This window comes from Papaver somniferum, chromosome 2 (assembly GCF_003573695.1).
Source record: "Papaver somniferum cultivar HN1 chromosome 2, ASM357369v1, whole genome shotgun sequence".
Taxonomy (NCBI): domain Eukaryota; kingdom Viridiplantae; phylum Streptophyta; class Magnoliopsida; order Ranunculales; family Papaveraceae; genus Papaver; species Papaver somniferum.
In genome coordinates, this window is record NC_039359.1 from 136780909 (window position 1) to 136805629 (window position 24721).

General features: G+C 37.3%; 3 protein-coding genes across 3 annotated transcripts; 1 reads left to right on the plus strand and 2 right to left on the minus strand.

The window, feature by feature from the left end:
• Positions 1–859: 859 nt before the first annotated feature.
• On the plus strand, positions 860–11036 carry LOC113349219 (nuclear pore complex protein NUP93A-like). The gene is made up of 16 exons (XM_026593150.1): positions 860–1130; positions 1211–1335; positions 1443–1534; positions 1657–1723; positions 2601–2660; positions 3473–3562; positions 4047–4316; positions 4632–4727; positions 4831–4965; positions 6372–6425; positions 6513–6596; positions 7512–7598; positions 7747–8658; positions 9817–9998; positions 10083–10374; positions 10762–11036. Exons 2-16 carry the CDS (start codon positions 1234–1236, stop codon positions 10837–10839), a joined length of 2601 nt encoding a protein of 866 aa, XP_026448935.1. The 5' UTR covers positions 860–1130; positions 1211–1233; the 3' UTR covers positions 10840–11036.
• A 6320-nt stretch (positions 11037–17356) lies between these two features.
• On the minus strand, positions 17357–20831 carry LOC113354000 (probable peptide/nitrate transporter At3g43790). The gene is made up of 15 exons (XM_026597458.1): positions 20803–20831; positions 19864–20005; positions 19715–19762; positions 19539–19599; positions 19323–19425; positions 19115–19217; positions 18952–19005; positions 18803–18865; positions 18605–18654; positions 18450–18525; positions 18139–18321; positions 17881–18054; positions 17673–17780; positions 17534–17578; positions 17357–17449 (listed from the first exon to the last, which is right to left on the minus strand). Exons 2-15 carry the CDS (start codon positions 19993–19995, stop codon positions 17357–17359), a joined length of 1293 nt encoding a protein of 430 aa, XP_026453243.1. The 5' UTR covers positions 19996–20005; positions 20803–20831.
• Positions 20832–21515: 684 nt separating this feature from the next.
• Positions 21516–24268, minus strand: LOC113354001. Its single transcript, XM_026597459.1, has 4 exons — positions 23932–24268; positions 23107–23217; positions 22034–23018; positions 21516–21928 (listed from the first exon to the last, which is right to left on the minus strand). Exons 1-4 carry the CDS (start codon positions 24166–24168, stop codon positions 21699–21701), a joined length of 1563 nt encoding a protein of 520 aa, XP_026453244.1. The 5' UTR covers positions 24169–24268; the 3' UTR covers positions 21516–21698.
• Between the last annotated feature and the right edge of the window lie 453 nt (positions 24269–24721).

Genomic DNA, 24721 nt, shown 5'->3' on the forward strand with positions numbered 1-24721 from the left:
CTTTTAGAGTTCTATATCTTTTGGCTAGTTGATCTGCGACTCCATTAACTACTCTCTTAACAGAAAAACACTTCCAATGAATAATTTTACTTAAAAGAAATCTAATATCAAGGACTAAAATCTGATTCTTCCGGTGGACATAGAAAGCTTATTCATTAACATATTTTATTAGAACCTCACCATCTGTCTCAAAAACAACTCTCTTCAGCTTTCTTGATATAGCTCAGCTTACAACTTCCTTTATAGCCAAGTATTCCAATTCATCCACTTCAACACCTTCAATCATTCCTCAACTAAAGTGTCTCCCTCTAGCTCCATAGCAGATGCTTGCAAAATTCCTAACCACTAGTCCTATTCCTTCCTGGAAAGTTTCTTCTACGAAAGAGGCATCAAAACTTATCTTCGGATAATCATTATCTGGAGGCTTCCACCTTTAACACCTTGAGTCTTCTAATTTTTATGGTGTGACAAATGGAAATACTACCAAGGATATCTTAAAATCCACACTTATTCTCTAACATCGTCAGGTTAAGGTAGCCATACACATGCATCATGCATTTATGACCACCCACCTCTTAATTTTGTACAATGACATAACATTTCATTTTGAGATATATGATCACGAAGCAGACCTTTGCCAGCCACTTGTTTAACACCACAAAACTGTTGATTTTTATTCCGAGTCCAATTTTTATCCTCCAACGTTTTTTTCTGTTGACTACTCATCGTATGAAAATCTCAGAAAGGCTTTGTATAAAATTTGTGAACAAATTCTTTATCCATTTCTATAAAGGAAATTGAAAGTGTTGTTGAATGGACGAGCCTATACCAAGCGATAGACTCTTGAACGCTGGTCGCTTTAGAACCGTCCGCTCAGCTGCCTGCCTTAATCCATAGCAGACGAGCACATTTGCGCATCCACCTGACCGGACAATTTGGCAAAGTTACCAATGCCAATATGAATCGGCCTAGGAGTAAGGACCAATAGCTAAATAAGGCGATTCTCTATAAACCCCAATTCATAGAGAACGAATAAACCCTTGAATTTCATTTTCATTCTCATTCAAATCCCGCGAACGAGAGACTTCTCTCTCTCCGTCTCTCTACTCTGCGTTCTCCAATCTTCAAAGGTAAAACCCTAGAAAAATCTTCTTAAATCCTGGTTTTAGCTTACATGCATTGTATTGATTACGAGATAATCCTTCAACAGGTCACTTACTGATAGACAGAAACATGGCGAGTGAACCAGACATGAGTAGTTGGACTGATCTTCTTCATTCTTCTACTAAACTTCTCGAACAAGCTGCTCCATCTGCCCAGTTTCCTGCCTTACAGGTACTTTCTTCTTCTTCTTCTTTTTCTTCTGATTCAGTTATTAATTTCTACGTTTTATAAGATTGTTTTTGAAAAACCCTAACCCTAAAGTTGTTTTATACCTACAGAGAAACTTAGATCAATTAGAAGCGTTATCAAAGAAGCTTAAATCTAAAACTGTACGAACTGAAGTTCCTGCAGAATCTAATGCAGCCACCAGGTTTCTTGTTTGTTTTTTTTTTCAATTTTTTTTTTTTTTGGATTTTTCTTTTTCTATTGTGGGCTGATTGTGGCTGATTCTTATTTGGAGAACTGAGTTCATTTGTAAATTGTGTTAAACAGGCTGTTAGCGCGTGAAGGGATAAATGCCGAACAACTTGCGCGGGATCTCAAGTCTTTTGAGTTAAAGGTGACATTTGAAACTGGTGTTTGGATATTGCGATACTTTATAACTGTTTTTATGAGTTTAGATTATCTCTTTATTTTTATTTTTGTTGGGTTTTGATTGTGGCTTTAGGCTTAGAAATGTGTATCCTAGAACTCTAAATTTGGTGTTAATAACCATAGATACAAACTAGGTTAACTTAATCGGATGTATTGTAATTGGTAGCTAGGTCACTACCTGGAAATTCCAATTCAAATTGGCTCGATTTGATTGACCATGTCCGGTTTCTAGTTAGTCAGGAAAAGACTTTACCCTCTCCCTCTGCCTTTTCCTTTCTATCACTCTGGTGACAGAAAATTATACTTTGAAGTTCAAGATCCTTTGAGCAGTGGATGAGTAAATGTTAGAAACTTGATTTCACCAATGGAAGCAGAATTTCACAACTGAAACTCTGAAAGCGAACTTAGTTTCTGTTTCTCTCTTATGCAAGCACTTTTACTTTTTATACTTAACAATACGAGATTTTGAATTTTGCTTGCGCTTGCTTCTGAAATGTGAAGGAGAAACTGTATGCACTATTATAGTTTCTGAATGAACTAGAGTGTGTGGATGGATAACGAGGATAATTTTTAGATGTTTGACATAGACTCTGAGGTAAAGTGATTATTTATAGGGTTATAGGTCTCTGAAAATGCCATCTTCTCGTTCAACTTCAACAATCTTTACCTCCACCAACGGAGTGTAACTTACTGATGCTTGTACTGGTGTCCAATCCTTTGAATTTTCAATACATCATCGTTTTTGTAAGGGGAGGATGATTGATAGACCTATTGGCAGTTGTATATCTTTCCTTTATTCTTTTTATGTTTCTCGCTCTAATTATCTTTTTGTATTTTTGAAGACGAAATTTGAGGATGTCTTCCCCGCTGAGGCAACAAGTGTTGAAGAGTATTTGCAGCAGGTAGTTTTTGTGCCACTTAATGTACAGTGCCCATTATTTTAGTCAATAAATGTTCTTTCTCTTCCTGGAACTGTTCAGTATTTTTTTTGCAAACTCAAGCACATGTAATATTTAGATCACATTACAAAGTTCTTGCTGTCGTATTGCTGTCAATCTTGCTAAATATTTTTCTAAAATTGAATGGTTTTACAATTAAAATGGAACCATTTAGACATTTCCCATGTGGTAGTCTAGAATCTTATGTGCATTTTTGTGAGTATGGTTTGTGGAAAATATAGGGGTATCAGCAGACCACCATTTTTTGTAGTGCGAGAACATGTGACAAGGGAAAAACTTAGTTCTATGGATTTTAGGTGGAGATCAATTAGATCTTGGTAATTCAAAGTGAGCCTTAAACAAAGGCTGGAAAAGTAACTCTGCTAGGGTGACAACTATTCACAGCATTCATGCCTCGTTATTAGTGTGCCCACTTAAAATTACTTGGTCATATGCCCGAATCTCATGAATGTTGAGAAGCTTTGGATATATGAATGATTTCGAGTACGACAGACAACCTTAATTGCAGATACTGGGAATGGGTTAAATGTACAGAAAAAGAACCACCAATAAAGTCTTCCAATTTAAACTTGTGCTCCTTGCTTGCTAGTTATTGAACTTAATAGTGTAAGTTAAATTATTTCCCGTCATACTCTCTCCAATTAGTGATCACATTCTTCTGGAGTTATGCCATGCCCATGCATCTTTGTCCGCAGAAAATACTCTCTCTACCTTCCTTGACAACGTGTTGTTTTTGTATGTGACTTGCATATCAGGTTCATGAAATGGCCATGGTCACAGCTATTCAGGAGGCTCAGAAGGATAACGTTAGAAGCTTTAATGATTACATGGTGAAAGTTTTGGAGGTTAGTATGCTTCAATGTATACTATACCTTGGTTGCATCAGCTATTTCATTTGGGTGGTTTTAATTGTGCATGAGCTATAGTTATTGTCCCTTGCTTCTTCTTATTTTGTTGAAGTTTCCCATATGCTCATACAGGTTTAGTGTCTGACTGTTAAAGAAAATGGAGCCTACAGTTGAATCTGAATCATAAATTTCTTTGGTCACTAAATTAATTTCCCATGTTGGAGAGAAAGAGAGGATTTTGTAGGAGTTCATGGGTTTATATGGTCACAGTTAACCATAGTCGTTCTTTAGCCGTGTTCTCTTTATTAGTACAGTGCCTAAACATTATGAATGACTGACCTTTAGAGAGTAGAGAAACCAACTATATGATATCCCGAGCAAGAGATAAATTTTAGTTTCAGATTTCAGAATATATCAGGTTAAACTTCTTTTATCCTCCACTATATTATCAAGCTTAATATGTGGATTTGATGTTCAACAGGAGGATTGGCAAAAGGAAAAGTGGGATTTTCTTCAAGGTTTGAGTCGGCTTTCTACACTTCCCAGAGCAAGCGGTAGTGTAGGCACAGTGATTAATCGTCCTGGTGAAATGGCTTCCATTACTTCTAGTCCAAGGGTTTCTACTGGTACAACAGGCATGGAGCTCGTGCCTTCAGCAAATAATAAGCCTACCCTCGAAATGAAGGCTTCAGTGTATGCTGAGGTTGTTAGGAAACTAAATGACGCAAGAGAACGAGCCCTACCATTTAAAGTAAGCTTTATTTCTTTTAGTATGCATCGGGTATGCAAGCCATTGCTGCTGATACCTTTTCTCTTTTGTATTCTTTCTGTATAGTTTATGAGCTCTGAGCAATTAGGCTGCTTTTCTTCTCATATCTAGTAAGGGTACGTTGTATTGTTAAAGTGCACATATTGATAATAAAAAGTCAAGTTAGGATGTTGATACCTCTATTCCTCCCATGTACTACGCTTCTTGAAACCACTGCTGTCTGACTACATAACTGTACTGTCTATTAGTTCATTAAAAATTAGTGCATCTTATTTCCATTTCTTTTGTCCTTGCTAGCCTGCTACTGCTTTCAGAGGTGCTTATGAAACTTTAGGACTCGATGTTTCTGGTGGAAAATCAGTTACTATGCAGAAGATCTGGCACTTAATTCAGGTACACACTAATTTCAGTGGTCATGTGCTGATACTTCATTTTATCTGTGTTTGTGATAAATGTTTGCTTACAAGAATATTAACGGGGCTCCTCTGCAATGCAGGCATTAGTTGGTGAAGACTCGTCTGTTAAACACAATGTATCAAGGAAAATGTCATTAGTAATTGGTGCAAGACGACACCTGGAAAGGGGTCATGAGAAGTATATCCTTGATACAATCCAAAGTCACCCTGCACAGGTACTAAAAAGCTCTATTGGACTTGTAATTTGTTTTCTGAGATATTGAGAGTTTATTAGAGCATTACATTTGTTTTAGGGTTTTTAGTTTCCCACATCCTTTTTAATAACTGCAAAAAATGGAGCTGATTTATACAAGAGCCATAATGACCTAGAAAAGGAGTTTCTGGACAAACAAATAGAAAATGAGCTTTACAATGTGAATAACGGAGAAATGACTCTTTGTCAGTGCACATGAACTTTGCCAATGCCTTGTGTATCCTCATCATCATGGTAAAGTGAATAGGTGAAGATGGAGAAGAGTGTTTTCTGTTGATGAAAGAGTGGTAAAAAAAAAGTGTATCCTCATGATCATGGTGACACTTAACACCTTAGTCTAGGTTGCTTCTTGAAATGCAAGAAGCTTCTGCTTCATAAATTAAGTTCTTACTTTTTATTTCTTGGTATTCTAGCTCCATGGGTTCCTATTTTGTGTCGGAACACTAACGATTCAAAGCGTGTTTTGGAAGTACGTAAAAAGCTCCCTCCTGTAACAAAAAAAAAGGCTTTGTTTTCAAGAAGTAACTCCTTTCCTCAAATTTTTGTTGTGCTCATTTTCCTTTTTTTCTTAACAAAACTTGAGATTGTGAAGAATGAAAATCATCATCCTAACAAAACTTGTTTTCAACAAGTCCTTTTTTCTCTGTAATTGCTGCTGTAGATCTTATTCAAAGTAACCAATACTTGAGTGCATGTCTATTATAAAAATTGTAAGGATCAAAGTATAGTCCTAAACCAGATTTTACTTAAAAGTTGCCATTTGATGTCTTATCCAACATTCTAACCCTACTGAAGCAAATTTGGTGATTAGAACATGGCATTGCGTTATGACTGTCTCTAGAAAACAAATGGATGTCTTTTAAATCAATGATTACACTTTTTTTTTTGTTGTGTGTGTCTGTTTTGGTTATGTGATGATGAGTTCTTTTTAGTTTCTTCCATTGCAGCGAATCTCTGAGAAGACGAAATGGAGTAGTAAAAATTAGTTTCTTATTTCTGAGTTAAAATGCATTCTCCCTTATGTGCTGCAAACCGAGAGATAATATGCGCTGTTACTGGTTTACACCCCATGGATTTCTGAACTAATCATTCAACAAACGCTCTAGATGTTTAGAGTACTTCAACTTCTGGTTATCAAACAGTCTTTGTTTGTCTTTCTAGGCTCTCGATGTTTGTCCACTTGGTTACCCCTTCTAAGTTAATTCCTGGTGTAGGTAGTATTATTCTGAATTTGAATAGATCAGTAATTTCCCGAGATCTGGAAGTGCTTAGTTAAATGACAATCTCAACTACACTTATATCTTCAAGTATCATGTCATTTTTGCTGTTTCTATTGATTTTTGCTCATCTCTGATTTCGTTTTGGCAGGCTGCTCTTGGTGGGGTTGTGGGGAACCTGCAGAAAATTCGTGCCTTTCTCCGGGTTAGGGAAATTTTCTTTTAGATGTTACTGCATTTAGGTAACAGTTCTACAGGTTGCATCTAAAGGTTCTTATAAACTGCTTTGCAGATCCGTTTGAGGGAGTATGGGATTCTAGATTTTGATGCAAGCGATGCACGCAGGCAGCCTCCCGTTGATACGACTTGGCAACAGGTGTTTTGACTATACTTTAGTTTTATCTTACTCTCGGTCTTCTTTTGGGCCGTTGGGTTTCTTATATCTGTGATTGGTTTAAATGATTATAGAAGTCATGGTTTAAAGTCCCATTACTAAGCCATTAAGGAATGTGATTAGCTTTTCTTGGTTTTTCTTCAACTCCATTCTTTCTCAAGTTATCATAAAGGCTGAATCTGCATCATGTACTTTATTTTTAGAACCGAACCATGGCATCCCTTAAAACCTTACGACAACGTTGAATCCCAGTGCAGAGCTTTCGTGATTCGTGACTCTTTTTTGAAATGTACTCTACTATCATTTATTTGCAAGGGTGGGGATTTGTTGGTCCCATCAAGTAACACCCTCATGTTTCCCTAGCGTGTGCCCTGTGGTGCTCCAGTGACGAGAAATGTAGGTTGCAGCAAGTGTTGTCAAGAAATGACTGGATTTTCAACACGACAGTTCACTTATAATGTGGTTCAAATGTCATTTGAGTTAGTTGTGAAGCTACTCCTTCAAATTGAGTTACAAATTTTCATTTCATGTATCACATATCTTCCCTGGTTTTCAGCTTGTTTATGTTCCACTATATATCCTTGAAGTTAGTGTTTTTTCCTCCATTAGTACTTATCCTAAGTTATGCTTCGGAGTAGGCTCACAACATTTTCTCATGCCCCCACTGGTTTTCCATTGGCTTGGTGCCTATTTGTGGGGACCATGTTTCTGTTTTTTTCTTTTCTTTTTTTACTTTAGTGAATGACAAATATTTGATATCTTTGTGATTGTATTGTGTAAAGAGAATTACAAACGCAAGTGCCATTGAGACAATATTACTAATATCAACTGTTATATTCTTGTTATCATATTTCTACCATGTTCTGACATTGATTTTATCTTCTTAATTACTTGCAGATTTATTTTTGCTTGCGAACTGGTTATTATGATGAGGCTAGAAATGTTGCTTTGTCATCTCGTGCTTCACATCAATTTGCTGCTCAGGTACTTTTCCTGATACTTTTCCATACTTGCTCACTCTACCAGCAATTAATTCAGGGCAACAAGAACCATTGTTTGACCCAATCTTAGTGGTCATAATGTTGAAATCATCCTCATCAGCATAGTAAGTTTTTTTTTTTTTTTTTTGCAGCTTGCTGAGTGGATTTCTACTGGAGGTATGGTGTCCCAAGAGACTGCAGCTGCTGCTACAGAAGAATGTGAGAAAATGTTGAGGATGGGGGATCGAATTGGTCGACCTGCGTATGACAAGAAAAAGTTACTACTTTATGCTATCATATCTGGTTCACGCAAACAGATTGACTGGTTGCTTAGGGATCTACCAACAATTTTCAATACTATCGAGGATTTTTTGTGGTTCAAATTGTCAGCAGTTCGAGATCGCCCAGGTGGTGGAGCTTCTTCCTCCTCTGCTATTTTGAATGAGGGCATGGTACCTTACAGTTTAGACGATCTGCAGGTTTACCTTAATAAGTTTGAGCCTTCGTATTACACAAAGAACGGGAAGGATCCGTTAGTGTACCCTTACATATTACTTTTGAGCATCCAGTTTTTGCCAGCGGTTTTATACTTATCCAAGGAAACTGGAGATGGAGGATTCAATATCGACGCAGTTCATATTTCAATTGTTCTAGCAGATCATGGGGTTCTTTCGGATGGTGCTGGAACTGGTCCAAAGCTGGGTCTAATGGATGCTTTTGCTGAAGCTGCTAGCATGATTCGCCAGTATGGTTCGGCATATTTGCATTCAGATAATCTCTCAGCGGCACTAGAATATTATGCACAAGCTGCTTCTGCAATGGGTGGTGGAGAGTTATCTTGGACTGGAGGAGGAAACAGCAATCAGCAAAGACAGAGACAATTGATGCTCAAGCAACTCCTTATTGAGCTATTATTACGTGATGGTGGCATATCTCTTTTGCTTGGTGCAAGAGGTGCTGGCGAGGAAGGTCAACTTAGGAGGTTTCTAAATGACAGAACAGCACAACAACAGTTTTTGCTTGAAGCTGCTCGCCAATGCCAGGAAGCTGGGCTATACGACAAAGTAAACCTCTGCCTCATTTGTTGTTTTTGTTAAATGCCTTGTAGGAAATAGATAATTAACTAACTTCTAAAGCTGGCTATACAACAAAAAAGTTCGTTTGCTGGACAACGCTGACTATATATTCTCTACAGGCACAGTAGAAAGAATATGTGCTTTGTTGTCTTAGTCTTCTGTTATGGAGATCTTTAGTATATCTCATCAAGCTTTTTAATAGTGGAAGAGTAGCTGTTGTCAGCTTGTCAGGAAACATGATATGCTTTCTCTTATATGCTGTTCGCCTGTTCTGACATTTAGGTTAGGTCATTTGGCACCTTGCTCACTGGCGCACATGATATGTGTAGGTCCATTAGCTTCTGACTTTGTGTTTATACTAATATAGTGCGACATTCTGTTTTTCCCATGAGACATCATGTAACATATGTAGACATTGTACAATAGATTAGGACATTCAGCGACTAACATAAAAGGGTGAGCTAACTGTTGAACATTTATATAGTAGAGAGAGTACAGACTTTTGATGGATGTAGTTCAGTCTTTAATAAGCATGGTTCCTGAAATTGACAAACTCTATAAAATCTTAGGAGGAAGAATAATCTCTGTTTTTCTTTAATGTTTATTGTGAGTACCATTTTCTCTATTTTTTGTTCATATATTTTTTGAAATTATGGTTTGCATAAAAGTTTTTGGAGGAAGGTTGCACATTGCTAATAGGCAATTTTGTGGTCAAATATTTTGTCAAAGCTATTTTCTGAATGGGCCTTACTGTGTTAAGTTACTCTCATGGTGTTCAAACATTAGTTTACTTGGCTCCTTGGTATATCTTTAGCTTTCCTATTTGACCGCGAAGGAATTCCGGATTTCTGATTTTGTGCGTAGTATCTTTTGAAGAAAGTACAATATTCCTGATTATCTATAGATATCTAAAACTGGACTTGGCAAAATTGCAACTTGGTGAATTGAATATAACTTATGAAGGACACTATCTTGCTAGCGTGTGCTGTCATTTTGATAGTCATTCAGTTGCTTTGCTTTCTCCCTGTCTTATGTCTATAAGCCTTTGTCTATCTTGTTACTTGTAGATCATGTCCATTTCTCCATCCTCAAGATTTCCGTCTCCTTCGTTTTGTATTTTTCCTCTTCTCACTTTGAAAATTTCAGTCTGTAGAAATACAAAAGAGAATTGGGGCCTATTCAGTAGCACTGGAGACAATAAATAAGTGCCTCTCAGAATCCATTTGTGCTCTCTCGCGTGGTAGATTTGACGGGGACAGTCAGACTTCTGGTCTCATTCAAAAAGCGAATGAGATATTGGAAGCTTACAAATACTCACATGAATCAAGGTATATTTGATGTTTCTTTCTCGGGGTGTACACGTTTCCTCTTCTTGGTTGGCTAAAAACTCACTTGTTTCTTTTCATGTGCAGCCTGCATGATAGAGAGCATATTTTGGAGCAGCAAACAGTGTTAAGACAGCTTGAGGCGATATTGTTTATCCATAAACTAGCTAAATCAGGTCAATATGCAGATGCTTTAAGGGAGCTAATGAAGCTGTCATTCCTTCCCTTAGATCCGCGGTCACAAGATATCTCAGTTGATGTGTTTCCCAAGTTAGCATTGCATGTCCAAGCTTGTGTGCCAGATCTCCTGAAGGTTGCTCTTAGCTGTCTAGACAATGTAGCAGATTCAGATGGACTACTGCGCGCCTTACGGATTAAGGTGAGCATGCAATTTGATAGTATTTTGATAGTGCAATTCTAGGTGTCTCACATTTGCTGCCTTAATGAGATGAGATAAACTTACCCTGTACATGACATGGGTATAGACCACAATTAAGGGCTAGCATTGTTAGATAAAACCTCCTCACATGTGATGATTTGGGTACGATAATGTTTGAAGAAAACCCATCTCATACTGGCCATGTTGCCAGCCCAATGCTTTGTAGACTGATAATGCTTGGTGTCATTGTCCGATGATTCGTCTGTTACTTCAACCAGTACTCTTTTCTTTTCTTTTCAACTATGAATTTCATACTCTTATCATTCACAAGACAAATGTTAAATATCAACCAATTCTCTCTAACTGTTTAACTGCTCAACCTTGCAGATTGCCAATTTTGTTGCAAACAATATGGCGAGGAACTGGCCCCGCGATTTGTACGAAAAGGTTGCACGAACCATTTGAAAGGACTGATGCCTGCAATGTTTAGTTATGTTTGTCACACTAATGTAAAAAAACTTGCTTGCTTTCATCCATGTAGATGCTTTATTGGCTCTTCTTTCGCAGTAATTTTTTTTATCCGTGTGCCATGTGGATGGCATGATCTGCTTTACTGTGAATGAATGAAAAAGTAGATATCCAGACTTTGCAATTTTCCCTCATTTCCACTACTTCATTTATAAAATATAGAAGTGAGTTTCTGTAGAACCCAAGACAGCCTATAGAACCTGTCATTTTTAGGGTCGACCCAAAAGGAATTAGGGGCGACTTTTTTATTTCCAACCTATACACTACGTTAAGGGATGTCCAAAAACGCGGAAAATACGTTAATGCCCTTACATAATCGGAAGCTATACTGTACACGATTGTACGGCTTAGTCTTATGGGTTAGATATCTAGCTGCTAGATTGACCATCCATGTCAGCATGGGCAACCTCCTAAGTCCTATGGGATGGCTAATCTAGCAGCTAGATTAGCAGCGGGACCACCATATAATGCCGAACCGTTCGGCGCTTTAAATCTCAGCCGTTAGATCAGAAAATTTTCTCCCAACGCTGAACGGTTCAGCGTTTAAACCACTTTTTGAGCGCCGAACGGTTCAGTGTTTCAATCTCGCTGATAGTTGGACTGCGAGCACTTGCTAGGTGAGAGAACTATCAACTATCACTGTTAACTTTTTTCCAACACTTATTTTTTGATTTGCAACACTTTTTTGGCCAATCTAGCACTCAAATTTAGCCCATAGGGATTAGCCTAAATACCTAATCGAAAGGTTATTAACTAGATTACACTACCGATTAAGTTCGCTTATGTGCCAAACTCGTATCTGGCTTCTATAACAATTGGGAGTAACAAGATCCTCAAGAGACTACCGATTGTTAAAGTATAGAAATTAGAAATCTTTAGATTTTTGCAATGGTGAAATTTGGGGCTCCTATATAATCGGACGAATTAAAACCTGTCTAAGCTAACGATTTGGGGATTCCCATAATGGGAAAGCTACGAGTAACAATACCTCCCGATTATGGTAGATTTCAAATTCATTAAATGAAGGATTTTAGAAGAAAACTTATTTTGGGGCAACCTATAATCGGAAGTTTATATAATCCATATACCTTCCGATTATGACTACATCCAAAACACGAACCAAATGGTTATGGTCGGCTTTGTACCCCCGAAACTTATGGAATTTGGCAGTGGTTCGATTTGGGGCTTCCTATAATCGGTAGGTATATAAGTAACAAACCCTAACGATGTTGGGCTCAACAATCGGTAGCTTATGATGTGGTAATGCCTACCGATTATTAACCATTTGACAGATAAAACCAAAGTCAATCTAAATTCATTTCATTTCATTTCATTTCTTTTCAACTTCAACTTCAACTTCAACTCCTCTTTCCTTCCGATTGCAGAGAGGAAAACTCTCCCCCTCTCCTCGCTATACATCGTTAATCGTCGAATCGAATCATCGTCGATTATTCTCTATAAAGATGAAAGAAAAGGAACCCCAGAAAGCTAAAACCAAAAACGTTTGTCGCGGTAAGGATCCAAACATTGGGTTGCATGCCCGTAATAAAGAGGTTTTAACTCACGAACTCGGAGAACGCGAAGAAGATGCGGCCCCTGATGTAGGCGATACTCAAAGCCAAACTCTCCAACAACTTGAAATGGTTCCTATTAGATAAGATTCTACCATTAATTTGCTTTATATTGCTTCAATTCGTCGAATCCATGATTTTTCTTGTTGGGTTATTTTGTTTTTGGTACTCAAGTTTTGTCCAGCTTTTGAGTTTGGTCTAACATTTGTCCAGCTTGGTGTTTGGTACCTGAAATAGACGTTGACTGGCATTGAATCGGTTTAGGTCTTGACTTCTGGTTAATAATTGTGCAAAAAATTAAATTAAATCTAATGGTTAATTAATTTACAATTGTACCTTCACTTTATTAAATCATCTACTACCCAAAATTCCCTTCATGAACCCGTGTTCCATTCCTCCTCCATAGGTGGCATCTCAACTAGCTGTAAACATACCCATCACCGTCACCGAAATTATCATTCCCTTCTCTTTTTCTGCCACCATCTCACTACCAGTGCAACAACCATCATAACCGCCCACTTACCTTCTCGTAATCACAACCACCTTCTTATGTTCTATTTCTCAACCATCTCCTCTTTCTTTTCCAAACCCAAAATAATTCTTAAATCAAGTGGATTCCCCATCTCTTTTATCTTAGTCTAATTTCTAAGGTTTCAAAATTGGGAAATCCAATCAAAGAAATCATTCACTGAGCTCTAATTTCACAATTCCTACTTAACTAAAATCACAAAAGAAACAAAATCAAAGATCTGGGGTAAAATTGATTGAGACGATTGAAGGATTTTGGGAGAAATTGATTGAAAAAAAGGGTGATGTGAAGGTCGTGGTGGAGCTGATGGAGAAGACTGAAGGATTCAGGGAACCATTTATTGGATGATAAATGGATATGAGTTAGTTATGTGACAGTATGGAAATAGATATTGGAAAATATAACGTGAACTGTGAAGATTGTGGTATTAGTAGTTCACTGAAACAACCATCGTCAATTTTTGCTCTCTTACATCCATGAAGTTTCCCTAAATTCTTATTTGCAGAGGCGGAGACAAAAGAGGAACACAAGAATTTTGATTAATGAATTTCTTGATCTCCCAGTGTAGGCTAATAGATTTGATCTTTGTGATTACAAAATTGTTGAATATGAAAAACGGTTGTATGTTTGAAGTTTGATTGATGCGATTATACAAGTGCTTTGTGATATGGTTTGATTGTTGCTTTGCTAATGGAGGTTGGTTTTGAAGAACAAGCAGCTGTTGCTGCTAATGGAGGAAGAAAAATAGTAAGAGTTAGGGTTAGTTGATGGTGTAAATCAGGACCGTAAGATAAAGTGCTTTGAATCCAACCGTTGGATCTTATACCAGATTCAGGGGTACACTTGTAAACTCAAAATTTTACAATATTTTTATTTTACAAAAATAATTAAAGTCTCATGATAAACGGTCAATGAAGGTCAACGTTTTATCCAAGTACCAAACACCAAGCTGGACAAATGTTAGACCAAACTCAAAAGCTAGACAAAACTTAAGTACCAAAAACAAAATAACCCTTTTTTTTAGGGTTTTCGGTTATTACACATATTCGTTAAGTTAGTAATTGTTTTAAACTCCCGATTGTTGTCGATTTCTTCATTTCACAAGAACATTCGTTATATTAGGGTGCTAAATATTTAGGTTTCCTACCGATTATTGAAAATTTTTCATTACTGAGGCCTAAATCGATCATAATCGGAATGTAATTGTGTTTTTGACTTCCGAATATACTAGGGAAGAACAAGTATTAGAGACGTATTAAGCGGTTGATATGTTGTGTAGTTTGCTTCCGATTGTTTAGGCTGAACCATATTAGTAAATTCTGGAAACAAAGTGATGCATATTCGGTAGACATTAGTTTTGTGAGACTTCCGATTGAGATTTATTCGGAAGGTTATACTTTTTATTACTTTCGATTATTCCTATTCGGAAGGTTGTGTTGAAATTTAGTTTTCGATTATTTGGTGTAGATAAACATATTCGAACACCAAAAATTTCTTTTGTTTCCGATTATTTGTATTCGGTAGGGTTTAGTGAACTGGGGATTACGATTGTTCGTAATCGGAAGCTAGTGGTTTACTCAACCAATCAAATATGGATATTCGGGAGCGGTGTATTTAGATTAACTTCTGATTATATAGTTTACTAACTTGTTGTACTTTCTTCGCGTTGTTTAGGGATAGGTGAGGTAGACAAGTCGAAGATGCAATTGTCTCATATAGTGCAAGGAAGCAAAGGCGTCAGAACTTGACATCTAGTGCAAGGAGAGCTAGGACTGATAAAGCCGCTTCAAGTGCTCAAGATGGAACTCAACAAGCAAGTCAAGAAGGTGTTCAACAAAGTGCCCCTCAATCAGAACCAGTTCAAGAAGATGTTAAACCATGTGCCTCTCAATCACAGCCAGTTCAAGAAGGTGTTCAACCAAGTGCTCCACAATCACTAGCAGAAATTCAACTAGAAGCACCCGAAAATAGAGTACCAGAAGTAGGAAAACCTAGTGGTGCGCAAGAAGAAGGAGAAGACGAAAAGAAAAATCCTCCTCGAAAGAAAGCACAACACCTTGTCCCAAATGAACTGAAGGTGAAGGATATTCCAGAAGGTGTAATCCTTGGGCTGCCGGAGCAGTTACCACAACCCACGCTCTATAAATAGCACAATCTTCTTCTTCGGCAAAAGTAATATCCATGTTTTTTGTTATGAAAATTAAAACTGAAGAGAGGAAAGAGTTTGGTGCAATTGGGTGATAGATATGAGTTTCTTTATATAGGTTTAGGGTCCAACGACTCTTTTTGTTTTTCCCAAAAACTCCTACGGCTAATTCGACGAAACTTGAATGTGGAGAAACCAATAATCGGTAGGTATTGTATTTAGCATATCTACCGATTATGGTAGCTTTCAAAATTTGAATTTGGGGCAACTTATAATCGGTAGGTTTTGTAATTTATTTAACTCCCGATTAACGCTGCATCCAAAACACGAACCAAGTGGTTATGGATGGTTGTGTACACTCAAAACTTATGGAATATGGAAAGGGTTCAATCTGTGGCTCCTTATAATCGGTAGGTTGTGAAGTTGTATTCCCTTCCGATTATAGCAGGTTTTAAAATTCAATACATGAAGGATTTTAGAAAAAACTCAGTTTGGGGCAACTTATAATCGGTAGGTTTTGTAATATATTTAACTCCCGATTAACGCTGCATCCAATACACAAACCAAGTGGTAATGGCTGGTAGTGTACACTCAAAACCTGTGGAATATGGAAAGGGTTCGATCTGTGGCTCCTTATAATCGGTAGGTTGTTAAGTTGTATTCCCTTCCGATTATAGCAGGTTTTAAAATTCAATACATGAAGGATTTTAGAAAAACTCATTTTTGGCAACTTATAATCGGTAGGTTTTGTAATATATTTAACTCCCGATTAACGCTGCATCCAAAACACGAACCAAGTGGTTATGGATGGCTGTGTACACTCAAAACCTATGGAATATGACAAGGGTTCGATCTGTGGCTCCTTATAATCGGTAGATTGTTAAGTTGTATTCCCTTCCGATTATAGCAGGTTTCAAAATTCAATACATGAAGGATTTTAGAAAAAACTCATTTTGGGGCAACTTATAATCGGTAGGTTTTGTAATAAATTTAATTCCCGATTAACGCTGCATCCAAAACACGAACCAAGTGGTTATGGCTGGCTGTGTACACTCAAAACCTATGGAATATGGCAAGGGTTCGATCTGCGGCTCCTTATAATCGGTAGGTTGTTAAGTTGTATTCCCTTCCGATTATAGGAGGTTTCAAAATTCAATACATGAAGGATTTTAGAAAAAACTCATTTTGGGGCAACTTATAATCGGTAGGATTTGTAATATATTTAACTCCCGATTAACGCTGCATCCAAAACACGAACCAAGTGGTTATGGCTGGCTGTGTACACTCAAAACCTATGGAATATGGCAAGGGTTCGATATGTGGCTCCTTATAATCGGTAGGTTGTTAAGTTGTATTCCCTTCCGATTATAGCAGGTTTCAAAATTCAATACATGAAGGATTTTAGAAAAAACTCATTTTGCGGCAACTTATAATCGGTAGTCATATATGTTGGATAACCTACCGATTATAAAAGGAATTATTAGCCGAAGTATCTACACTATAATCGGTAGGTACCGATTCACCTCTAACCTACCGATTATGGTGTAGGCTCCCGATTATATAAGGGCATATTGGCCATTTCGAAAAATCAGAGATAAGGGGTAGCTTAGAATTACGTTTGGGTGACCTTTTTTGTCTTTTAGTGTCGCCCCTAATTCCTTTTGGGTCACCCCTGAAAATGCCAGGCTATAGAAACCCATAATCAAGAGATTTTAACACCATTTTTTTTTTACAGTCTCCCAAATATTTGTTCCTAAACATTCATTTTCAAAGAAAAAAAACTATAGTGAAGAGTCTTAACCATTTTTTTGTATTACAATAATCAGACGTCACCGAATCGACACATTGTAATCTCTTGACTCACTTGGGAAACCGGAGAAATGACATCATAATCTCTTGAGTCACTTCGGAAACTGGAGAAATGCTCTGCAAGTCAAAATTAATCCGAGTGCTTCAATAACGTTCAGGAGGAAGAAAACCATGTGAACTCCTGCACTATTTCGATGAACAAATTAAGCTCTTACAAAAAAGATATCAGAGAACTCAACAAACAAATGGCTAAGTGGGTATGATGTTCCAATACCAGGAAGGAATGAAGCACTAATGCGTTTCAGCGCCCATGAAAATCTGTAAAAACATAAGCCGTATATTAGATACACGAATCATGTTGCAGTAAACAACACGAACAAATCCATTAAAACGGGACACTTACATAGCGCCACCTCCGGCCGGGCCAAATGCTTTGAAAAGAGACATTGAAGTCATTGCAATACCATTTGCAGCTCCTCTTTGGTGTTGAGGCTGTTTGTGAATTAGCTTTCGTTAAAATACACACTGTATTGCTAGATAACTTGAAAATGCCAAGGATAGTTAACGAAAACTTACCACAGCGTTGTTTTGAATAAGGAATAAGCCAGTGAGAATTGCATTCTGATTGAGAAGACATTTAAAACTTTCAATGGCAAGTAAAGAGGAAATCTAGAGAGAGCAAACCAGAAGTTATGTCTGTATCTGTTATACTTACAGAAAACGCATTCTTCAGCACAGACGCACAGTTTAAGACTAAAAACTGGCTCACACCAGAAAACCTGGCTATGAAAGGATAGCTTGTTAGCAATGGTATTGACAAAACCTGCAACAGATAAAAGATTAGAGAAGGATTCAAGTCGAAACAATTTTTGATCATTCCAGTTGAGTCAATTATCAAATAAAATTGGTTGTCACAATCATACCGAGGCAGTACGAGTAATTATCACGTGACCAGAAATCCTCTCAACTATTGGATACAGAACTTGTTGAGAAACAATTAGACCAGCGCCTGTGATTGAAAGTGCTGTACCAACTTTCTTGGTAGAAAAGCTCAATCCGCCAAACTTCTTAGGACTAACAGCCCATAAGGAGAAAATCTGCAGAATACATTTATGCATCAAAATACATTGTGCACCGACAGGTTGGTGTGAAAACAGAAGAATACGCGATTGGATGCTTACCTCTGAGTATGCCATATCATGAAGCGAGAAAAGGGAATACACAATGATGGATGACATTAACGGCCAATTCCTAACAAGACTTTTCTCAGTGTCTGATTTGGTTCTATCTATACCTGGTAGCTTTTCATTTTTATCCTCCACATTTTGTTCTTCATTTGTGACATTATGTCTATGTAATGTTTCCTAGAACATTGCAAGAAACCGTCAGGTACCAGCGCCATCAGACACATAATATAAAACTTAGAGGAGTGTACTTTCTCATTCTCACAATATTGTTGTGAACGTGAACTGAAGGAATTAAGAATATATACCGGGAGCCACCAACAAGTTATAAACGCGAGTCCTGCACAGATTGATATACATAGGCAGGGTAGGAAAAACGGAAATCTGCAACAAAAAAAAAATATTATTCATATTAGAAAAGATAAAGAGAAAAGAACGTTCTGTAAATTGATCTGCAGCTTACCTAGCAAAGAAAGATCCCGCAGGAAACACTTTCGGGTATTTCTTCGCCGGCTGTGACATAAAATCAAAAGTTCAGAAGCAAAACAGACTTATAAGTCCCTAGTTGGAGCAAAACTTAGTTTTAGCACACAAGTTTTTTTTCGAAAATGTCTAATTTTATTGTGTTTCTAAGAAAAAAGATGCATTGATATTTTTTTACCTTCGCCAGAAAGCCTCCTATGGCTGGACCAAGGACCAAGCCTACTCCCCACGATGTCGTGATCTGAGACGAAAATAGGTGTTCATGAAGAATAAGCAGCACAATTCTTATGGAGAAAATTGAAAATGATGATCGGATACAACTCTTACAAGTGATAGTCCCACGGCTTGATGTTCAGGTCGGCAAACTTCGCAAGCATATGCCTGAACAGAAGTCAAATATAAGTAGAAAACACATACACAAAAAAAGAAATTTTGGATGGGAGTTTCATAATAGCACTACAACTATGGCATATAATGCAGAGAAATCTACCTTGATGGGGCCAAGTAAACCGCAAAGCAATCCTAGTATAAACCTCGTAGAAACTGCCATCCAAAGTTTTGTACTGAGACCAAATAGAGTGTTCATGATTACTCTGAGATGGAAAATTACGCGAAGCATCATTGCAACTGATATTGATGAAGTAATTCATTGAATTTTTCAAAGTATGGCTGAAAGCTCAATGAAATATAATACTTACACTGCCAAAGTACCAATGATAATGACAGGCTTTCGACCATAACGATCAGCTATCATTCCCCATAAAATTGAGGTTGCAGCTCTTCCAAACATATACGCTGACCCTAAATGAAACAAACGGCTTTACCATGATAAATATAAAAAGGAATTAAAACATTTTTTTCTAATACATTGTGATGCACATAGCAAGTTCATTGATCAACAGAAACATACTCACCCACAAATCCTGCATAAAATCCAATATCTTCTTCCTTTTTCGCAATACGGAAGTCTTCTATCTGCAAATTATGAAATAATGCATATATACGTGGAAAGCTGGAATTTCATAGCAACCATAACACAATTAAACAAAATTCAAGTGAAGCTCAAAGTACAAGGCACAAATGTGAATACCATGAAGTATAGGAATGGAAAGAGAGATGATATACACAGAAAAATAACATGTTAGTTAATCATGTAGTGCATATACACAAAACTTCCATTTACAGAATAAAACGAAGACACCGATTAGATGACACTTACAAGCAGTCAGAGAAACCACCCCATATAAAGATCAATTCTTTGTAAGGTACACCTTTGTGTTTTTCTTTCCGTGCATCAACCTTGCAGCCCTCGCAATTCTCATGATAAACCACTTTATTGGACGGCATTTGGTTGGCAGTACCATTATCCATTGCCGCTACTCTGAAGAATGACAGCAGCAAGCAAGTAAGCATATAAAGAAAGTTACTAGGGTTTTGAGTATATGCCTTGGTTCACTGCAAACCCTAACTTAATGACCTAAAAGCTGAAATTCACAAGACTTTGAAAGAACATAAAAATATATGCTGCCAATCTCATGAATAGATATACTACTGATCTGACAAATGTTTCTTGCCTATAAACAAAAGTCTTCGATTTGCATCACCAAAACTCAAACTGTACTCACATACGCTTCTTCTCCCAAAATGTACATATATTAACGCAAAGGCACCACGTAATTATTTTCAAGTAGCTGTCAGTATCCAGTGATTAATTTGACACGATTTTCTTAAAAATATTCTTTTTGCGCAACAGAAGAAATCGATGAGTTCATTCTTAAAAACACTGACATTCTCGGCCAAGGTACAATTATAATCCCGATTCCGGTGTCAGTGTTGCCTGACTAATAACCATAATATGCATGCATAATGCATCTCCCTTTACAATTCCATGGGAAGAAAACCAGACAATAAGCATTAAGCAAGTCCAGACTCCAAACAAAATACTACTCCCATTAATACAATATATATTCACTCCTATAAAAATACAATACTAATTACCTCTTGATAGCTAGCTTTTAGCCATAAATGACGAGATAAAAAAAAAGAACCCTTCGTTATAATCTTATTAATAACAAGGAAGAATGTCAAAAATCTATTGAGAAATCTTGACCAAGTAGTAAGCAGACAGTACACTAAAATTTGGAAATATTAAAAACCTTAGTTGAAAGCAAAACTCACCTTTATTTATCATCTTCTCTTTCTCGTTCTGCTGTTTCGAAAAAAAAGAAAAGAAAAAGCCTTGATAGCAGTTGTGTAATAAGAAAGAAAAAACACCATAACCGTCTTGTTATTGGTGAGTCGTGGGAATTATCATTCCCAACGGATTTACGGTTTTTCGGGTTGTTCAAAATAACAGTCCGTCTAGAATGATTTTTTTTTTTCTTTTTCTTTCCAGAAACTCCCTTAGCATCATCGGCATCAAAATTTGTCTCACGATAGCAGCGGTTAATCGTGACCGACTCAGAATTTTCTTTTGCAACTCCGTGGTGTCGTAAATAGAGCCTCAAAGGGAGGGTCCTTTTCTTCATTGCACGAGGAAACTATGTACACCGAGTCACAACTAAATTTATCTTCCAAATCCCCAATTACATCAAGGAAAAAAAACATCAAGAAAGTAGACCATCCTTGACAGCCTCAGACTTCAGCCACTTGCCATTTTGGTAACCATTTGATGACCCATCCAATCCTTGAAAAAACACTAACAATTGAAAGAACCCTCAGTACCAGAATTATGACAAATATAGTAGTAGTGAATTTTATTAAGGCCATTTACAGAATGGTCATACTTTTTATAATTGGTTTGCAAAGCGATCTTACTTTATTTGGCTCTTTCAGCCTCGGATTGAGGAATACACATGGAGAGTGTGATGCAGAATTGGTTGTGCAATACAAATACCATCACCGCGCATCAAGGCAATCCCAAGATATTTTTGTAAGACCAAGTACCGTAACTAATATCATAAGAAAGGAAAGCAAAGGATGACTATGATTTTTAAGGACAGAAAATACATATCATCCGTTTTCTATATAAAGACAGTCTTGTTTAAAGAGGGATATTAAGGGAATACATATATTCATTTATCACAAGAAACCTCTTCGAATTTGTCTAGAAGTCCTTTTGTTGTTGTCTCTGGGAAGTCAGAGAGATCAAAATGTAATGTGTTAGATGAAGCGGCTTCAAATCTGGTCCATAACTCCCTCTTCAATGTGTTCTCGCCACGACGCTTTCCTGTGTGAATCACGCTGTTGGGCTCTTTCCACATAGGAGTACTTTCTACAAGTAATGTGCTTTCATTGGGTGGTTCTGTAAATAATAGAAAAACTATTTAGATATAACGAATCCAAGAGCGTTTTCAGTTGAACCAAAATGTCGAGGGGAACAAGACATGAAAGGGAAAAATGTAAGTACCTTCATTCAAATCTTTAGTCTTTGTTTCAGACACTCCTTGAAGATCCTGCTTTCTTTCAGCAGGAGCTGCTGCGCAAGAAATTCTCTCATCATGTACAGGCCCCAAATTAGACAAATGAACTCCAGTGCGTTCTGTTGATACATTCTTCATTGGCGGCTCCATCAGAACACAAGATTTGGGAGGTGACATCAACCAATTTTCAAGAGAAGCATCCACTTCTTTCCTCCATGCTCCAGACTTACCAGTAGTCTGCTTTATTCCAAAAAGTTCTGGATATTTCAACGCCAAACTCTCAGAGGTAAAGCTGCTTGAAGATTCAGAAGCCTCTGATGGACTGGATATTTCACGTCTAACAGGAAACGGGGTCAATTTACGGTTGTTATTGAAATTATGGTGAAAGGACTCTGAGATTGGCTCTAGCAACACACAAGATTTTGGTGGTGATACTTTCAGCCGAGGGGTTGTCACAAGAAAAGTTGACTTATTTCTGTTATATGTCTTGGGGGTAGAGAGAAACCCACTTTCCGCAGCACTCTCCTTCTCATTGAAAGAACCCAAAACTTTCTTCTGTGTTGGTTTAATATGTACCCCTTCCAGCAGATCATCACTGGCATCCACAGAAATGGACCGTAATGAAGGTAATCCTAGAGTAGTGTTAGGAGGGGCATCCAAATCAGTAAATCTTTCAAAGACTGATGTAGATGTAGATGAGCAACAGCGCATGGAAGATAATGCTCTTGATCTGGGCAATGGAGTGAGCAGAAATAGTTGTCTTCCATTTTCAACAGTATGTTCAGCATGCCAGGACACAAGGGGTGAAGGGGAGACTAGGGAATCCAAGTCGAGCTGTTCTGGACTTTCAGAAACATCATTTAACTCCTTACATGCATTGGGAGTAGTTTCTCTTGGTGAAGATTCTCCAATTTGATTATCAGGCACTACAGAAGGACTAGACAATGCATTTTGAAACCTTGGAACCCATGCCTAATATAGAAGAAATCAAACACAATTTTAGTTGTTGAAAATTAAACTGGTGCCATAGACTATAAAAAGATAGGTTAGTAGTTTCTACCTTCAAGGAGGAGTGCATATCAGATAAGACATGTGTAAAGGATTCAACCTCTTTCCTTTCCTTTCCGCTTCTCAGTTTAACTTTGAATGCTTGCACAACCAATTCATCAATCTGCCAAGTGCATCATCCAAACTATAATTACAAACGGACATCATGCCAGAATGCTTAAATGTCATCTTGAAGCCCCAAGGACATAACATGTCTTAGGATATGTTAAATCTATGAAACTCATCACAATAAAATCTCAAAGAACACGGAATTGACTAGAAAACCTACAGTAGAACTCTGATTAAAATACATAAATTGAAGAAGATAAAAACCCACAAATTTTAGATGATATTTGCATTTTCGCACCAACATTTCAACCACCTATGTAGCTAAGCAAAGAGGAGAACCTCTAACATTTTTGTTTTATTCAGAGAGAAATTCTTGTTAGCCTAAGTGTGGAGGTCACATTTCAGCAGCTGCACAATAAATTGAGAGAATGCAGTAGACAGAAGAAAATTTTAAGCATTAGTAAGCATTTCAAGCTTATACCCATATGAAAGAGTAACAATGAGAACAAACAGATCAACCAAGCTTATAATAAAAATTGAAATCAATCAAGCATCAAATTTTGCACCACGGAGAAAAATAAACCTAGAAACAGGAAGAAGAAAAACTCAAATTGGGGGTTAACCTGTTAAACCCCCCAAATTAGACAATCACAACCCCAAATAATTAACTAAATCAACCAATAATTTGATAAAATCATCGAAAAACCCTAACCAAATCGAAGGAATTCTAAAATCTGAAGAGAAATTTCTATGGTTTTTGTATTATTACCTCGTGAATGAGATTTGAGAGTTCGGAATGAGTAAGAAGAAGACGATCGAGGATTTTATCATCATCTTCTTCTTCTTGTTTTTCAATTTTAACAGCAATCTGTTCTTCTTGTTTAGAGGAGATTTTCTTCTTCAAGGGTTGATTCGATTTGTTTTTTAGACAACCACCGCCGTTAGAGATATCCAATAATGGTTTCCTTGTGATTGATTTCTCTCTGTTGTTGTTGATTTTCGCCATTATAATCTCTGTTTCGTACAAATCTAGTGAAGGATTTCTAGGGCAAAAACCAGGGGTTTGGTGGATAGACAGAGACGAGATTATATTATTTGGGGAAATGAAAAAGATTTTGAATTTCTTCTTCTCTTTGGGAATAGGCGGACTATAATAAATGTTTTTTCACAACGGGTATATTAGTCGTGTGCCTTCTTAGGCCCTTGGCCCATAGGTTGCTAGGATCATGGCTCCATCTTGTTGTGCCGGAAACGTTATTGTGATGCACAAGAAAAAAACACCAACTTGGAAATAGCCTAGATGGGTGTGGCTTGTAACTCCTAACAAATTCATACGCTTTGAGTCCTGGTTAAAGATTTATTTATTTAATATGTTTACGTAGGATTCATCTGATATGTACACATGTCCTGGGCGGTTTGGATAGTTTGTATTTTCAGTTATAGGTTTGGCTATATATATGCCATTGTGTAACAATCATAATTATCTATGAAAATGGTGATATTCTAGAGCATGACTCTGTGTCTGATTCTCTTCTCTGATTCTGTGATTCGTCTTGCTT

What these genes read in the sequence shown, in the direction of transcription:
- LOC113349219 (XM_026593150.1), top strand. Translation starts at nt 1,234, where the DNA reads ATGGCGAGTGAACCAGACATGAGTAGTTGGACTGATCTTCTTCATTCT. An exon ending in AAATTCGTGCCTTTCTCCGG is followed by an intron (nt 6,426 to 6,512) that starts GTTAGGGAAATT and finishes ACTGCTTTGCAG; the next exon opens with ATCCGTTTGAGGGAGTATGG. An exon ending in TGCGCGCCTTACGGATTAAG is followed by an intron (nt 10,375 to 10,761) that starts GTGAGCATGCAA and finishes TCAACCTTGCAG; the next exon opens with ATTGCCAATTTTGTTGCAAA.
- LOC113354000 (XM_026597458.1), bottom strand. Translation starts at nt 19,995, where the DNA reads ATGGATAATGGTACTGCCAACCAAATGCCGTCCAATAAAGTGGTTTAT. An exon ending in ATGATATGGCATACTCAGAG is followed by an intron (nt 18,055 to 18,138) that starts GTAAGCATCCAA and finishes TGTATTCTGCAG; the next exon opens with ATTTTCTCCTTATGGGCTGT. An exon ending in TAATTACTCGTACTGCCTCG is followed by an intron (nt 17,781 to 17,880) that starts GTATGATTGTGA and finishes TATCTGTTGCAG; the next exon opens with GTTTTGTCAATACCATTGCT.
- LOC113354001 (XM_026597459.1), bottom strand. Translation starts at nt 24,168, where the DNA reads ATGGCGAAAATCAACAACAACAGAGAGAAATCAATCACAAGGAAACCA. An exon ending in TCTCAAATCTCATTCACGAG is followed by an intron (nt 23,218 to 23,931) that starts GTAATAATACAA and finishes TGCACTTGGCAG; the next exon opens with ATTGATGAATTGGTTGTGCA. An exon ending in ATATGCACTCCTCCTTGAAG is followed by an intron (nt 23,019 to 23,106) that starts GTAGAAACTACT and finishes CTTCTATATTAG; the next exon opens with GCATGGGTTCCAAGGTTTCA.